Raw genomic sequence first — 16,875 nt, 5'->3', positions numbered from 1 at the left:
TTCTTGTTTGCAAGTCAAAAAAGTTCAAAAAAGTTCAATTGGTGAGCCAAGACCCGTTAGCCGATCCATAAAACATTGGTACCTAGGTAGGTAGCCAATCAAAAGTTGATTATTTCTCGCAATGCCTTTTTTTTTTTTCTTCTATTTTTTTTACTCTATGTACTACGTAGCTGCTTAGCCACAGACTATTATGTACTATAGTACCTGTCAGCTTGGACTTAGTCGGAATTTAGCGGGAAGAAAGCTAAAAATTGCTAAAAAATTGAGGCTTGCGTCTGAAATTCCCAAATTCCCACACGCCCGCAATGGGACCTTGGGAACTTAGACGCCTCATGCCAAACCCAAAATTTGAGCTCTTCGATTACCGAAACCGAACCACTTCAAGATATTTACATCAAACCGCTCACTTCCGTAATTCCACCCTCCCGCACGCAACACCCTAATGGCGTCTAGGAGACTCGCTTTAAACCTCGCGCAGGGCTTGCGCAGCCGTACTGCAAATTCTGCTATTCGACCATTACGAAGAGGTTTTGCAACTCCAGTGACGTCTGCCCTCGGCGCGAAGACCCAAACTACGACATTGAAAAATGGTCTGACGGTAAGTTACATCCAACGGTCAATTGGGCTGATCAATACTTGTCTGACTATCCTCTAACCATATCCCGAAAGGTCGCGACCGAATACTCGCCTTGGGCGCAGACTTCGACGGTGGGAGTATGGATCGATGCCGGTTCGAGGGCCGAGACGGATGAGACAAATGGAACCGCACACTTCCTAGAGCACCTCGCCTTCAAGGTATTTTTTTTAACCGGTAACGACCTCGCCGAAAAATGTTACGCATTACTTACGACCTCCATAGGGTACTCAAAAGAGAACTCAGCAACAACTAGAGCTCGAAATCGAGAACATGGGTGGTCACCTTAACGCATATACCTCGGTGCGTTAAATATACCCGGCAACCCTTATGACTCTCGACTGACACAATAATAGCGTGAAAACACCGTTTATTTCTCTAGGGCATTCAACTCCGATGTTCCTCAATGCGTCGACATCCTCGCCGATATCCTCCAGAACTCCAAACTTGAGCCCTCTGCTATTGAACGAGAACGCGACGTCATTCTCCGTGAATCCGAGGAGGTGGAGAAGCAGCTTGACGAAGTCGTTTTCGACCACCTTCATGCTACTGCCTACGCCCACCAACCTCTCGGCCGCACTATCCTTGGACCTCGAGAGAACATCCGTGATATCACCCGAACCGAACTGGCCAACTACATCAAGAACAACTACACTGCTGACCGCATGGTTCTCGTCGGTGCTGGTGGTATTCCTCACGAGAAGCTTGTTGAGTTAGCCGAAAAGAACTTCTCTAGCCTCCCTACTTCTTCGCCTCACACTGAAGCCTACATTCTCTCTAAGAGACAACCAAACTTTATTGGATCCGAGGTTAGAATCCGGGACGACACTATCCCCTCCGCCCACATCGCCCTTGCCGTTGAGGGTGTCAGCTGGAATGATGACGACTACTTCACTGCTCTAGTTACCCAGGCCGTCGTCGGCAACTACGACAAGGCCATGGGCAGCGCACCTCATCAAGGCAACAAGCTGAGCACCTTCGTTCACCACAACGACCTTGCTAACAGCTTCATGAGCTTCTCCACAAGTTACAGCGACACTGGGTGGGCACTCCTCGATCATTTACATATTTTATTCTCTGTGCTAACTAATTCTAGTCTATGGGGTATTTACCTGGTGAGCGACCAGCTCACTCGTCTTGACGACTTGGTTCACTTCACTCTCCGAGAATGGACCCGCCTTTCTAACAACGTAACTGAATCCGAAGTCGAGCGAGCAAAGGCTCAACTGAAGGCCTCAATTCTCCTTTCTCTCGACAACACATCCGCCGTTGCAGAAGATATCGGCCGACAACTCGTCACGACCGGTCGCCGCCAAAAGCCCGGTGAGATCGAGCGTGTCATCGATCGTATTACGGAGAAGGACGTAATGGACTTTGCTCAGCGAAAAATATGGGACCAAGACGTGGCCATCAGCGCTGTCGGCAGCATTGAGGGCCTTCTCGACTACCAGAGAATCAGGAACGATATGAGCCGAAACTTCTAAACGGACGCTGATTAGGTACAGCGGCTTGAAGGGGGGGAAAATTCGGTCATAGAGTGTATCAGATAATCACGCACTTCATTGTACCATACCATAAAGATTTCTCATCTGTTAGATTCCCTCGACCGGCCCAGAAGACATTTTGTTTGTGTTATTTTACTGTCTCTGTCCTTTCATGCTAGAGTACCTAACTTATGATTGGCATTCTCGGGTTTGATATTCATGAGTTGTTAAGTGTCAGGTTTTCCTCGCGGAGACAGCGACGACAAAGATTCAAGTAAAATCTACTGATGTCCCATAAGTAACGCAAGCAAACATTCCATCGAGTTGACTGAGCTATTACGCGAAAGTATCAACTTAAGAACTTTTGTAAGACGCCGATCTTGAAATTTAATGGAAAAAAATTGGATCTTGTCGATTGTATATTCTAACTGCGCCTTCTAACGATTGAGTGTTTCTCCTCTAAATGGAAGTGTTTTTCTATGATTAGGCTATACCAGATATCCTCTCCAAGTAGGTGTGAGAGACAATCGTTTGGGAGTATGAAAACCACCATTCCAGTGTCCCAGACCAAGAGACATCAAGCCACGATGAATATTTCCCCTTATCAACGGTATCACTCGTGCTGACGACTGCCACATATGAGTCACCCCCTATTATACCCATCGCTATATGCAACTTTTCAGCTTCACCAATGATGATGGGCCTAGCTGCCCAGTCCAGGCGCATCTGACCTATACACTCTCTATGGCCGTCCTTATATCGAAGCAGCATTCCAATAATTCGCTCGCATGTGGGGTTACTATCGATGCACAAGGTGATTTCCCTAACTTCCTTCATTTTGCAGGAAGAATAAAACCATGGCTCATCAATGTTCGGCGGAGTGTCTATCGGTAAGACTGACCTTGGGATTGGGTGTGAAGTAGGAGCCACCGAGTTTTCAATGGCTATCACGGAGATATTTCCGCTGCTTAGCATTTCTGGTGCGTTGAAGAAGATCCGCGTTGGACTTGGGGGCAGCGTACGAATGAGGACAAGCCCGGTTTCTTCGTGAAGCAAAGCTGTGTGGGATCCGAAAACAGCCGTTCGTCCACGATTCGTAATGAACTAGGATGTTGAATTAGTAATTTACCTACCTAACCTAAGGTAGATAATGTCATCTGGATAATCACTGGTATACGTCTACTTACTAGTAACCCGAGAGACGTGTGCGGATGAACAAATTGGCATATCTCTTGTATAAATTCCCCTTGGTCAACAGGCATATAAAGCCAGAAAATACGGTTGATGGGTAGGCCTATGTCGCGATAGAACTCCAGGGGCATTTCAAGCCCATGCGAGTGTATTGTAGCAGGACCGAACATGTTAAGTGCAACCGAATATCCGGTCTGGGCAAATGTGTTACAGTCGAACGAGCACATCTGAATGGGTCGCGAGCCTTTGCGAAAATACGGCTGAAGGTTTCTTATGAATAATGGAGTCACTGGAGGGGGAGACAGCATCTGCCACTCAAAGTGAGGGTTGTGATTGAAGCTGGGAGCGTTAAACGAGATTAACCTCACTTTGATGCCCTAACTTATTATCAGTTACCACGAAAGAGAGCGAGCCTGGAATGATAATACTGACATCGGTTTCATATCCAATCCGCGCAACTCCGTGCTCGAGAGATATACACCTCCACCATTTTTTATGAATGTAACCGAAGGGTGCGTTAGAATGATGCATATCAGTGATCTGGCCGTCATAACCGTTGCGGGTGAATAAGATATTGCGTATACCGAGATGATCACTGGCGATATAAATTTCCTTCATCAATCTCGCCTGATTACCCTTCACAAGAAGTGTACCATTTCGGCCTGACAAAAGGCTAATATTGGAGATACTACTAATATATGCAATGCCTTCAACGAAAATATAATGTGCATACACATCGTGTGTAAGTTGAATGGCAGAATCATATATATCATATATAACAGGCGAGAGTAGTTGCTTCTGCGCTGAGATAATAGCACATTCACGAACCAGGTGCTGAGCTATCATATACCATAATTCACTAGGGAGGTATTTCGGCCACTGTTGTCTCATCAATTTCCTTACTAGCAAGTATGTTAGACGCTTATACCGCAGCCGTTCAATCACTCCTCCTAAAGGAGGTTCGTAAGCGAACTGGGTATAACTAAGGAAGGTGTCTGACATGATTTGGGTATTAAACCTGAAGCAGCCAGCATGGAAGCCGTGGGAGCTAGTTCCGTTCCATACGCACGCTCGACAACAGTACATGCAAACTATGCGATTTGTAGTTATATGGCTATGTATAATCTTACGCCGCTGGAAGGTAAATTCATACCATTGCGGATTATTTTCCGAGGAGAAGTTAACGACAGTCAACTCGCCATCTTCCAGGCTAAATTGGCAAAGTCTACATCGACCGTGTTGGATACAAATCGTGCGAGAACGCCGAGCCACGCTACTGATTGACATAGTTGAGTTTTGGTGCAGATATAATGTTGTTAGAGAGTATTCTTTGATGGCTCTGTAGCTTATATCGAGGTTGGAGTAATTCTATATAGGATGAAAGGGGCAAGCTTAAATAGTCGGCCGGTTACTCAAGAATGTCTAACACTCTTATTTATGAGACACCCTTTTAATAGTTTAAGGCTTCCTGAATCATCTATAGTATACTATAATTTTTGTTTATTGATGGAAGTTGATTCTGGATTCGGGAAGTATGTGCTCAGAATTTCCCCACATCTTAGTGAGTGAGGGACGAACCCCTGAACATAAATTCATGATTATCTCAGAAGAACGTTTTTATGTTCTATAATCATATAGTTTTTGTTGGAGAGCTAACGCTAATCAGAGAAAATAAAAGGCACCAGATAATATATCTTCACCACAGTCTGATATACCTGATCCTCATCTCCGTATCGGGCGGGACTACTCCAGCACCTGCAGAGCTCGGGCTGCTCGGGTTGTTTTGAGCAGGACGCTCAGACCGGGACCGATACCAATTCAGCTCTGCTCACTCAACGAACTCAACGTCAAACTTTGTGATAATCATCGCTATCACTAGAAGAATCTCTTGCTTTGTAAGGTTGTTACGTGGGCACATAGATCCCAGACCACCTATTATGGGAAATTCATTAACTGGTACTCGAAATGAGGATCACGCGGGGCAGCTCAAAAATAAAATAAAACTTATCATGAGGAAAGAATGACCCCGTGCGCCCGAAAATCGAATATTCCCATTAGACTTTGGATGGCTTCACATGTCAGAGGGCGGATGGTCCGGTGTCCCCCAGACGGCTTCCTCGTTGTAGGCAATCTAAGTTGGTACTTGGACCATAGACCTTTTATGCATAGTGAACCTTGTAATAGTGATATCCTCGGCGGCGGTTCGGGTTAAATTGAGGCTTAAATGGAGGTGTGGTGACTCTGTGTAGATGGATTGGATCAGAGTAATCTATGCCAGCTTCTGGATGTCAAATATGTACTTTCTAGATATGGGATGCGTGACAAACGCTTGCGAGACCTCGGCTCGTGCGGCTGGATTAGTTACGTGTCTCTAACGATTTCCATCATTGCCCAAGTGCAGATGAGAGCGGTGTTGGTATTCAAGCTGACACATTAAGCACTGTTAGAGTTAATGCTATGTTAAACTTACCCAGGAAAGAGGAACATATAGACTCCCGTTATGCTTTCTTTCGAGAAGCCGAACGATTTTGCTCATTTCCCAAGCTCCTTCGGCAGCTGTGAGTTCCATGGATTATCAAGTTTTTTTTATCTGGATTGATGCTAACCCCTTTTGATAATTCTTTCTTCACCTCATCATGCCATTTGAGGCACGTAGCGCGCATCTCCTCTCGGACCTCAAATCCCTCTTTTGTTAAGCCACCTTGGGAAACTAAAAGCAAGACTCTCGGCATAGCTATCGTGCTTACCTCACAGTCGAAATGTAAAACTTGAGTTACAGTGCATGAAACGCCTGCCAACTACTGAGCAGACAGAAGCAGCGGCTATCTCATGGCGCATGTATCCAAATATAGATAGGTACCTAAGACCACTGGCCAACTAAAAATTCGCCAAGGCTTGCATCCAACAGGTTTTAAAAAGGCACAGCAAAAACTCTTGTATATTGAGGCCTGCCAGATAGCCATTATGGACCCGAAAGTCCTCCCACGTATTCTTCAGGGAAGTTGACCCACGATGCTGAAAGATTCTACGCGAGGCTGCGATTACTTGCATACCCTAGGTACCTACGTAATTAAAAGAAAAAAGTAGAAGCCTTAGGTTCGACGACCACCGAGGGCATTCAATTTTTGAAATTTTTCTTTCAAAACATAGAACGCCTTGATCATCATATTCGCTACTATCCGCCCCGGGCACGCCCACCGCCCCGACCCCCACGTGAGTATATCCCCGTTTATGCCGCTCGAGATCCTCGTTGTAGAAGCGCATGCCGTTATATGTGCTTGGTGTACGTCCTGGTATGCCTTTGTTCGCACTGTAGGCCATTATGTCCTCCTGCGAGGCTACCGCGATGAACTGTCCGCGTTTTAGTTGGATGCCGCAGCTCAGGTTCACGTCTCTCTGCACGGCGCGCTGGTACACGAGTGCAGCGCCTGGAGCGAGTCGCGACGTTTCTTTGAGTGCTGAGTCTAGCTTGTACAGACTATCCAGAGCGGCCAAATCCCACTGCCCACCAATATCCTCATGCTTCTGTTTGATCTCTCTGCACACCTCCTCCAAGGTATCGGGATCAGCCACGAGATCAACCAGAGCTTCAGATGCGAGGTTTGCCGTGCTGTAGGTCGCACCGGCGATAACAGCGGCGCAGAGGTGGCACAAGACGTACTCGTCGCGCTCGATAGGGGTTTTGGCATCGTGCAACATCCAGGAGATCAGGTCACCTCTCGTGGATGGATCAAAGCCCTTTTCTTGTAGGCGGCAGCGCACCTCGGGGAGCACGATGCGATCCCAGGTTCTCCACCCCCTGACCAGACGCCATTTGGCGGGAAGCAACCAGACGAGAATGGGTTGGAGAAAGGAGGGCACGATACGCATACAGAACGCAAGCGTAAAAACTGTTTCATGTTAGTGACGATGGGCGATTCTTGTTGCTTTTTTTTAGCGTTAGTACTCACCATTCTTAGTATGCTCGTGACAGACCCTCACAAGCTCAGGATTATCACAAATTGGCGGCCCAAACAACGTAAATGCTAAGCATTCACTGATGCATTTTACCAGGACATCGACAGGATCTATAGAAACCCACACGCCAGGTTCCCCAGGAAAAAATTGATTTAGCCTCGCGGTCATGCGCTCAGCCATCAGCGGCGTTGCCTCGCTGATTATCGGGCTAATCCGGCCCAAGAGAGTCTTCACATGGTAGTTCGTCTTGAGAATGACGTCCATGCCGGTCAAGTGACCGAGGAGGCTGAAGCTGTGATGCTTTCTCGTATTGAGAACATCTACGGGCAGGCGGTTCAGCTCAGGGATGAAGCTGGCTGGAAATATCACATAGTTGGCATCTCCGCGCTCGAGCCGGTAGGGCTTTCCCCCTGACTGACGATGTTAACGTTAATCTTACTATCTAGGTAGATTCTTCAAAGGCGTTGCTTACCTTGTCGTACCCCCCTTGAAGGATCTCACGGGAAAATAGCGCCCAGCGAAGACGTGCGAACAACCTGGGCTCCCAGGCGAAACCCTTGTTAACAAGGAGTAACCCCTCCGTGTTAAGGTATTTCGGGTAGTTCAGGGCGAGTAAAAGCAGAGGAATAGAAAGGCAAAGTAACGTATATAGAGAGAGATGAAGTCTATTTAGAGCCGTAACAGAGGCGACTATCCAAGCTGTGTAGCTCATCTTGGTCTATGCGAATAGTTGCAAAACATAAGATAAGAATTCCAGTATTATTTCAACTCAACAAGCGTTTCGTTAGAGCACCTAATACGAGAGTACCTAATATATTAGGTACCTAAGGGAGTACATTAATGAGATCGGTACCTAAGCCAGATTCTTTAGGCATGCGCACTGAATGTACCTTATATAGTAACTCTTGACTGTGATATCTTAGGGTAGGATAGATGACCTTGAATTCTTCAGCATCGCGTGTACCACCCTCCAGATAGCCAAGATGATATGCACATACTTGTCACAGTGCGGAACATTTTCTGCATCAAGGAGGAGCAAGGACAGATAATTTCTTTCACTTACCTGCTGCTTACCTAGGTACCTTTGCTTTTCTTTTCTTAGATACCTTTGATGTTACTCTCCAGCCTGTCTTGTATAATCATTCCATCTTCTGCAAGAGGCCTTGACAGACGCCTTCATGCATGTTGGAGTGATGGGAGGATGTACCGACATCAAATCATAAGCGCCTTACTAGATCGGAAGGTCTAGATAGGGTCTAGGTATGCAGGCAGGTAGGTTGGTAAGTTGGTTGGTCAGTTGGTTGGTACCTGTTAGCGAAATCTCTGAATTCAAGAACCAGATGGTTGGCTTTTAAATCCTCTGCTCTATTAGACCTTAATTTTCTTTTTCTCCATATCTGGCAGATGCTAACTGTCGATTCCATTTCGCGCCATCATGGCGGCTTCCTTCACTAGGCGGCAGTCTGCTGCTGCGACGCACACACCCTGCTTGATCACCACGGCCTTGGTGATTGTTTCTGTTATTTTCTTGCTCTTATCCCTCGCGGCGACAGTTCTCCGGTTCAAAGCGCGAAGACTACAGCGCGCAAAGCTACTTGCGGATGATTGGTGGATGCTTGCGTCCTGGGTACTTACCTTGCAACCATTGTAATGGATCGTGATGTCTTATATGCTAATGCTCGATAAACCCTCAATATAGATTTTGACCTTCTTTTCTAGTATCAATGTTTGGGTATTCGGTTCGCTCACGGGGCTCGACTACTACAAGGTTGATCCTTTCAGAGGAACAACGTTGTCGCTTCAAGTTGGTCTATCATATCTTACGTCTTACTGAAGACCTTTCTGATTGAACCCCGTATCTGTTAGTGCTTATACGCCGCTTCCATTCTCACCCTCCTCGCCTTGACTGCGGTTAAGATTGCTGTCTTGCTTTTCTATAACCGAGTTTTCGCAACACCTAAGTTCAGGATTGCCGTCAGGACCTTGATAGTTATCCTGGTATGTTGGTGTATTACCTTCATATTCGTAAGTGGCCCCGTATATTAGTAGCAATGCACACCTGAGAATACCGCTAACTACGTCTAAACTACAGTTGACGGCTTTACAAGGTGACCCTCTCGACTCGCCATGGCAGCCCGGCACTGGAACGTTTCGGTATGACATTGCGGCTGTGGGATACGCCCAAGTTGGATCAAGCATCGCCTTAGACTTCCTCGTCTTGTGCTTTCCGCTCCCTGTCATATCGAGACTTCGCATGGCATTTACACGGAAGATATCCGTTGCGCTTATCTTTTGGCTCGGTATCTTGTTAGTTTTCCCGATACCTGTGGCAGAAGCCCCCTTTTTTGTTTCTTTTTTTCTAACTACGGTGTCATAGTTGTTGTATCGCATCAATTGTCCGACTAGTATTCCTCGTGCGGTTGCTATCAACTGTTGTTGAAGCCAAAGAATCTATTGGTACCTATATCAATTATCAATTATCCTTAGTCCAGTGCACTGTACCATAGCAGAAGCTAACTGATGGCAACACCGCTAGCAATCCAATCTAAACAATTCGTCTTCCTCATTCTTGAGCCTCACTGTTCCATCATAGCCGGTTGCCTTCCATGCTACGGATCTCTTCTCGCTAGCCTCGGCGGTCGCAGTCCCGAATCTCTCGTACGCAGCGTACGGTCCATTGTCTCCCTCCGAAGCTGGGGCTCTCGCGGTTCCGGAGGGTCTCAAGGCAACAAGGACAAGATAACTGGAAGTGGCTTACAGGTCTTAAGCTCGGCAAATAATGGCCAAACAAGCCATGATGAGAGCCAGGTTGAATTAACTAATAAATCTCAGTGGCCCGATTCCCGCCATGATGTACATGTCATTGCCAGTCCGAAGGTAGATGAAGTACCAGAGCACACGGGCAATAGTGAGAACGTGCAGACGGATCACGGGAAGAACTCGATCAATGTTACACACGGTGTTGACGTTTCGTACGTTTAAGCGTGGGGGCGTCTCCTACAAGAGTCGGATACCTGAGCACCTCTTTGAACAGTTATCCTGGTTGGTGACGTGGTTTAGGATAGAGGGTATATTTAAAACAGGTCCACATCCTATCATATATGAAGCTTAATGATCCATCATGGGTATATTCTAGTAAGACCCTATGTCTTTCCCCACAGCGGGGCATAATTCTACTGTTAAAAGGGGCAAATTGCTTTCTCCTTCTTCCTTATGAGCATACGCTGCCAGGGCGATGTGAAGAGAAACTCATGCACCATTAAGTTATTAGGTCTTTTGGACCCGGGCAGGAAATCGAACTCGTATTCTGTCAGCAGCTTGGTAAACAGGATCTTGAGAATAAGGCTGGCGAAGTGACGTCCAGGACACGCGTGTCGTCCATATCCAAAATTGAGAACGGTTCGACTCGGTGTCGAAAAGCGGAACCTTCTCCCTTCATCGCCATTGCCGTCGTCGGAAACCTGGTGTTCCAGCATGAGACGATAGTTACCCAGCCCATCGAATGCTTCGGGATTTGAAGTGTGTGCGGGGTCGTTCTCGATAGCGTAGATGGGCATCGCCGCGTACGTGCCCTTAGGGACATGCAAGCCATTCATGAAAGTGTACTCCACGAGGAAAATACGCTTCATACCCAGCGTAGTAGGCGGCGACATGCGTTGTGACTCGCTGAGCACGCTGTCGAGCTTGTACAGACTATCGTATGATGATTTACTCCACGCTTCGGAACGACTGGCGACTTCTTCGATCTCTGATTGAAGCTCTGCGGCGAGCCCGGATGCAATTACGTCGTATAAGACATTTACCATCCTCAGAAGGGTGGTGTGAACGGCCGCGAGAGCAAGGAGCACTTCCACATGGGCTATAGTGTCCGCATTGCGATCACCCCCTTTTACGGTGTCTACGAGCCAGTTGAGAATATTCGAGTCGGATTCGGAGGGCTGCACCTCCCTGGTACCCTCATCGCTCATAAGAAGTAGTTCCAGGATTCTGGGGCCGAGGAGCCTTTTTGCGTCTCGCATGTATCTCTGACCCGCCCAAAAGGAGGGGAGAAGACAGCAGATGAACGACTGCATCCACGAAGGGAAAACCCGGGTGATAATAACAGTTTTAAACACTACCACTTATGGTTAGAGTGTATGCGCGGCGTATATTATAGGGGATAGGTATCTATATGGTAATGGAAGGCTTTGTTCCAAGATGGTTGGGGAAAGGGGTATGACTTACAATTTTCAGTATACTCGACTGAGATCTCCAGCCATCTTTTATGATGGGAAAACTCAGGCGGCACGATAGCTTGCGCAGCGATTCTGGCAGATACTCGAGAAAGTGCCTTGTAAGGTTGAAACTCAACCCATTCCTGCGACTTAGGAAGAGACTCATTGCATGCTTCGTGTATTTCTCTCTCAAGGCGGGGTATCATCAAGCCAAGACGCGGCGTTAACCTCCGCTGAACAATAGTATGATGAGCCCTGCTCTCTAGGATCAAGTTTACTCCCGTGAGATGCCCTAGGAGATCATGTTCCAGGGCCCTATTTGGGCTGGCTACAGTAGTTGGCAGCGTTGCAAGCTCATCGAGGACCTCCAGTGGAAGAAGTATAACATGACCGTCGTTTCGCACAAGCTGGAAAGCCTTGTCTTTGAACTAAGATCGAGTACCTAGGTTTAGTACTGTTACTCTTTTAGGGACATGGTAGTCTTTGCTTACCTTTCGATAGCCTCGTTCGATAATATCTGCCCCTTTGGCAGCAAACAGGAGATTCAGAATAAACCGTGGTATTAATGTGGAGGAGCTACCTATGAAGGGTATATCGCGATTTTTCTTAATTGTCTTTCTAGTCATCCAGCCATCATAGATACCATAGAGAAAAAGAGCAATGAAAGGCAGAGCCCAGTAGTTATTATTCTCCATGACACCGAATAAAATTGATTCTCGTTGTAGATTATTCCCAAGGATAATTTACAGCCTTACAGACATTCATGCAAGCCCTGATTGAGAGAGCAGAGCAAGTTGTACATCGGGTTCCGTACCTCGGGAGGTAGGTGCGGGAGTTGCATTTGGAGCTTCCGAAGAAGACGGCCATAATTAGCAATAAATCAAGTAATCAGGGATACTAATTCGTGTAGTATACCTTATACCATATCCTGTTTTAGTTCGATGCAACCGTGGCAGAGGAACGTCAGATGAAGATTGCTGCACTCAACGCTAAGATACTACCTAACATATGTACATGTATGTTTGGAGTTGGACCTAGTTGTTTTCATGCATAAGGTAGTACTATAGCTATTAAGTGTAACCAACAGAATGTGGCCTCGTGCCTAAGACCATCGATATCTTTATATGAGACACTGTGCAAGGCTGTTATGTAGTACCACCCCTTACTTGAGGTAGGTTACTTGATATCCAATGCTTTTCTCTATCGGGTTCGTCTACCAACCAGGCACGCCGCATGCTTGCATACAAGTGAGGTAAGTACTGAACATACCTAAACCTACCTAAGCGCCCTCTTTTCTACATCCATCTTCCATCCTAATCTGTGCAAGTCTTTCCTCTTTTTTCTTCCTCGTCATTATTATTCATTGTTGCATATTATTAATTACGTGCTACCATGAAGCCTATTCGAATCTGGCTCATCCGTAAGTTAATCGTGGAAAGCTCGCATTATATTACCAGTTTGAACATTCAACGCTAACCTTGTTCACGACAAGCTGCCGGCCCAAACCCTTGGAAGGTCAGTCCCGCAATCGACCAATAATCTACGCAGAATAACTCTTTTGGTTCGCAGACAGCCTCTATCTGACTGAGATGTGTAGGTGGTGGTAATCTTGGAGGAACTCAACATACCCTATGAGATCACGTCAATCAAGTTTGAGGAAGTCAAGAAGAAGCCTTTCACCGACATCAACCCCAATGGTCGTGTTCCAGGTATATACCCCCTAATATTTTCACTTTACCTATTTTCTTTCTGGTGAGCAAGGGCCATTAACTCGGTAAAAGCTATCTATGACCCGAATACCGACATCACTCTTTGGGAGTCAGGCGCCATTATTCAGTACATAATAGAGCAATATGACACTGAGCACAAGCTCACGTACACTACGCTCAAGGAGAGGCATCAACTCAACCAGTGGCTTCAATTTCAAATGAGTGGCCAAGGACCGTACTACGGCGTATCTGCATGGTGAGTTCTTCAATCTAGTTGGTAATCCGATCTGGTCCATTTCAAAATCCGCCCCTGAAAGACTTACATTGCGCCTTCACAAATCCAGGTTCAACGTGCTTCACCAGGAGAAGTTGCCCTCCGCCATCGAGCGCTATAACAACCAGCTGAAACGCGTTCTCGGTGTCTTGGACGGGTGGCTTGCAACCCGGGAGTGGCTCGTGGGCGACAAGATGACGTACGCGGACCTGTCTTTCGTTCCGTGGAACGACCGTATAGACTCGGTCATTCTGTGCAAGCCGGAAGAGAAATTTGCCGGGTTCCCTCACGTGCAGGCCTGGCATGAGCGCATGGCTTCGCGCCCCGCGTGGAAGCGGTGCATGGAGGTTCGGGAGCCTTTGATGAAAGAGCAAGGTTTGCAACAAGGGACCGGAAGGCCGGCCCGGTTTAAAACCCACCAGGAATATGAAGAAGCAGTCGCAAGAGGAGAGAATACCGATCCTTGAAATGTGATCGCGTTACTGATATATCAGAGTAGAAAGATGGAAACGTCCTGGGATAGTTATGTTCGTCATCAACTGTTATTCTAGATATTTCAAATCCAGAATCAAAATAACTAACTGGAAGCTCGTATTAAAAAGGTTAATAATCAGCTGTAACAGGTAACCATACATCTCTCACATTCTACATGTATGCATGTATGGTCACTCCAATATTTACAGATATGTATCAAGTACCGTTGCAATAAAGTTACTACCACGAAACCAAATATGGCTACTAACGACGATGATTTTCTGGAGAACCAAAACATCGAAGGCCTTGCAGCGCGAGATGCAAGACTGCCTAATATGCATCAATAAAATAATGAAATCCTGACTCAGGTACTCAGTTAGGGAAGGAGTCGAGAAGCTATCTAGCGAGGCTGGATAAATGAGTGGCTCCTGGCCGTGACAGTTATAATGCGGTGTCCGTTTTTAGAATGGGCGCGCAAGTTATTTATGCGCATCTTCACCCTCATCCGTCGTAGGCGTTGATTTCTTCTTAGTGGATGTCCACTTTGTGAAGGCCACGAACACAAACGAAATGACAGGTGCTCCAGCAGGTAAATACTACGTTGTGCGCCGTCAGCATATCTTTCCTCATGGAAGGGGCTGTTATAGAGTAGATAGCTTACGAATACTTCTGTGATAGACTTCCCGTACTCTCGGATTACTGTTGGTAACAAAGAAGAGTCAACGACAGAGTTAAGGTTAGTAGCACCAGTGGAAATAATATCTTGTATAGCTTCAGGCGATACGACGGCTGACAAATTGGCCATCAGCCGCTTTTGGAATATGGTCTGTCCTACAGCTGTGAATATGGCACAGCTGGTTGAAATAATGGCGAGAAGGGTGGTTGCGCCGAGGGGTACAAGTTCCATTGGTAGGGACGCCTGCATGCCAAGATGGGCCTGACAGACGATTTATGTTAGTGTCCAACTCAACGGTGATGCGCAAGGGAGACTCTAGGATAGGAATTTGGATAGTCATATCATCACGTACGAGATTGCCAGCTAAAGAGAACCCGAAGCCAGTAAGAATCTGATAACCAATCCAATGACCACTAGAGATCTCTTGGTAAATCGTAGACAGAAGACCTCCGCCTATACACACCAACGCCTCAGCAAGTAGAAGGAATGGATTCCACCATCCCACGGCCTGTACAATCACTCCAGCGCCAACGAAGGCGGCTACCGCATCGGCAATTACGGTCGGAAAATAGTTGACACCGCTCTGAGTAGGCGAAACTCCGAGGACTGCTTGAAACCAAATGGGCAATCAATAGACAATAACTTGGAATGGGCCGTTTACGAAAAACGAGCTTGCGCAGATGAGCCAGGCGTTCCGATGTACCGTGAACAAGCGAGGGGGGATTAGAGCATCATCCTTCATGTAAATCTGCCACGCGACGAAAGTCGCAAAAGCAACGCCGCACCCTACGAACAGACCGATTATGATAGACGAGTTCCAAGCGTACGTGACGCCACCCCATTGGAGCGCAAGAAGCAGCATCGTCGTGGAACCGGCGAACAGCAAGAACCCGATTCCATCGAGGCCCCTGAGTTTATCTCCGAGAGCCAGTTTTTCGCTCGCGTCGGAATGGATACGGAAGAATAGTAAGAAGAGAAAGGCGGCGAACCCGCCAATAGGCAGGTTAATGTAGAAACACCATCGCCAGGTAGCGTGCTCGGTTAGAGCGCCGCCGATTAAGGGGCCAATGACACTCGCCACGGCGAAGGTAGAGCTGATAGTACCGGTGAAGATGGCGCGCTTTCGAAGCGGTATTATGGTAGTTGCCACGACGAAACCACCCGCGAAGATCCCTGATGCGCCTAGGCCAGCTATAGCGCGGCCTACGATAAGCGCTCTGGATGTGGGAGCTAATGCGCAGACGAGACTGCCGATCTCTAGGATACTGACGTATACTAGGTACACGATCTTCTTAGGAACAGAACGTAGGTTTTACCTGCGAGCGGTTGGGCAGAGCATCTGCAATAAATGTGAGTAGGCAAAGCAAAAAAAGAAAATGATGAGAGAGGCATAGGTAGTACATACAAGGCTAACATGAATGATGATCCATACCACCCTACATCCGTGATGGAGTTGAAGTGGTCGGTGATTATAGGAATAGCAGTTGCTATCATGTTTAGGTCCTAGGTAGTGGTCAGTTCCGCCAAAGCTCCTAGTTGTCTACGTCTCACTAGGTAGGCTAAGTCTAGATAGGGAGGGATCAAATAATACTTACAAGACCGACAAGAAATGTGAACATGCAAACTGCAGTAAATATTGGTATCAATCTAGTTCCTTTCACTTCATTCCTTGGGTCGATTGTATTTTCTTCAGCATGCTGGTTGCTTTCAGTACGGGGTTCAGCTTCCTGGTGAACGGCGATATTCTCGCCGTTCGTCTTCTTCATTTCTGCTGTCTCCAAGTCTGCCATCGTGCCTACTACGTGCTTTCAGCATACCACGTACTTGACTGAACCAGGGTAGATTAGGAGGTAGGTGTTCGGGGGGCCCAGAGAGATTTCGTCCCTCTTAAGGCTACAGGCCAAGAGTATAACGGCATTTGAATTAAAGGGGATAAACGGTTTATCAAGAATGGTAGATAGCAACGGCACAGTGTTATTATGACTGTCTCGTAAAAGCTGATGTGATGTGTCGGATGTGTTGTTGCAGAATGCGCCAACAATCCTTCCTTAAATGAAACAACGTAACTATTGGGGTACTAAGGTAGGTTAGGTAGCTATGGAATAAAGTTGCCTCCTGATTTGGAATCATGAAGCTTTCATAATTGTCTGGTATTTTGTCTTGTGGCTGTTCTTCGCTACCGATGTACTGTCACATCGAGTCTATTTGGGTGTGATATATTATTTAGGTACCTTAAGTACCCAGCGTAGTGAAAGCCATGCG

The 16,875-nt window shown here is 46.9% G+C and overlaps 7 protein-coding genes across 7 annotated transcripts; 3 read left to right on the top strand and 4 right to left on the bottom strand.

Annotated features, from left to right (window-relative positions):
- The first annotated feature begins 178 nt into the window (after positions 1 to 178).
- Positions 179 to 2,533, top strand: F4812DRAFT_438722 (mitochondrial-processing peptidase subunit beta). The gene is made up of 5 exons (XM_047935023.1): positions 179 to 598; positions 670 to 795; positions 860 to 937; positions 991 to 1,676; positions 1,731 to 2,533. The coding sequence occupies exons 1-5, from the start codon at positions 443 to 445 to the stop codon at positions 2,116 to 2,118; spliced, it is 1,434 nt and encodes a 477-aa protein (XP_047787750.1). The 5' UTR covers positions 179 to 442; the 3' UTR covers positions 2,119 to 2,533.
- Positions 2,534 to 6,218: 3,685 nt separating this feature from the next.
- F4812DRAFT_438718 (cytochrome P450) lies at positions 6,219 to 8,102 on the bottom strand. The gene is made up of 3 exons (XM_047935022.1): positions 7,717 to 8,102; positions 7,269 to 7,662; positions 6,219 to 7,208 (listed from the first exon to the last, which is right to left on the bottom strand). The coding sequence occupies exons 2-3, from the start codon at positions 7,528 to 7,530 to the stop codon at positions 6,364 to 6,366; spliced, it is 1,107 nt and encodes a 368-aa protein (XP_047787748.1). The 5' UTR covers positions 7,531 to 7,662; positions 7,717 to 8,102; the 3' UTR covers positions 6,219 to 6,363.
- F4812DRAFT_123219 (uncharacterized protein) lies at positions 7,620 to 8,102 on the bottom strand. The gene has a single exon (XM_047929474.1). It carries the CDS (start codon positions 7,976 to 7,978, stop codon positions 7,709 to 7,711), a length of 270 nt encoding a protein of 89 aa, XP_047787749.1. The 5' UTR covers positions 7,979 to 8,102; the 3' UTR covers positions 7,620 to 7,708.
- Positions 8,103 to 8,434: 332 nt separating this feature from the next.
- F4812DRAFT_123161 (uncharacterized protein) lies at positions 8,435 to 10,347 on the top strand. Its single transcript, XM_047929473.1, has 6 exons — positions 8,435 to 8,913; positions 8,986 to 9,070; positions 9,133 to 9,291; positions 9,359 to 9,573; positions 9,644 to 9,723; positions 9,803 to 10,347. The coding sequence occupies exons 1-6, from the start codon at positions 8,702 to 8,704 to the stop codon at positions 10,246 to 10,248; spliced, it is 1,197 nt and encodes a 398-aa protein (XP_047787747.1). The 5' UTR covers positions 8,435 to 8,701; the 3' UTR covers positions 10,249 to 10,347.
- A 98-nt stretch (positions 10,348 to 10,445) lies between these two features.
- Positions 10,446 to 12,175, bottom strand: F4812DRAFT_452388 (putative cytochrome P450; the record flags this gene model as incomplete). The annotated part of the gene is made up of 3 exons (XM_047936341.1): positions 10,446 to 11,380; positions 11,491 to 11,908; positions 11,972 to 12,175. 3 exons carry the CDS (start codon positions 12,173 to 12,175, stop codon positions 10,446 to 10,448), a joined length of 1,557 nt encoding a protein of 518 aa, XP_047787746.1.
- A 697-nt stretch (positions 12,176 to 12,872) lies between these two features.
- Positions 12,873 to 14,325, top strand: F4812DRAFT_466400 (glutathione S-transferase; the record flags this gene model as incomplete). Its single annotated transcript, XM_047938541.1, has 5 exons — positions 12,873 to 12,900; positions 12,973 to 12,995; positions 13,078 to 13,189; positions 13,262 to 13,445; positions 13,534 to 14,325. 5 exons carry the CDS (start codon positions 12,873 to 12,875, stop codon positions 13,928 to 13,930), a joined length of 744 nt encoding a protein of 247 aa, XP_047787745.1. The 3' UTR covers positions 13,931 to 14,325.
- On the bottom strand, positions 13,921 to 16,403 carry F4812DRAFT_466386 (MFS general substrate transporter; the record flags this gene model as incomplete). Its single annotated transcript, XM_047938540.1, has 7 exons — positions 13,921 to 14,533; positions 14,599 to 14,874; positions 14,966 to 15,196; positions 15,251 to 15,878; positions 15,914 to 15,952; positions 16,019 to 16,116; positions 16,209 to 16,403. 7 exons carry the CDS (start codon positions 16,401 to 16,403, stop codon positions 14,417 to 14,419), a joined length of 1,584 nt encoding a protein of 527 aa, XP_047787744.1. The 3' UTR covers positions 13,921 to 14,416.
- Positions 16,404 to 16,875: the final 472 nt, after the last annotated feature.

Source organism: Daldinia caldariorum, assembly GCF_022478825.1.
Source record: "Daldinia caldariorum strain CBS 122874 unplaced genomic scaffold F4812scaffold_15, whole genome shotgun sequence".
Taxonomy (NCBI): domain Eukaryota; kingdom Fungi; phylum Ascomycota; class Sordariomycetes; order Xylariales; family Hypoxylaceae; genus Daldinia; species Daldinia caldariorum.
Note: the sequence above shows the minus strand (reverse complement) of the source record. Positions and strands in the feature narration are given on the sequence as shown.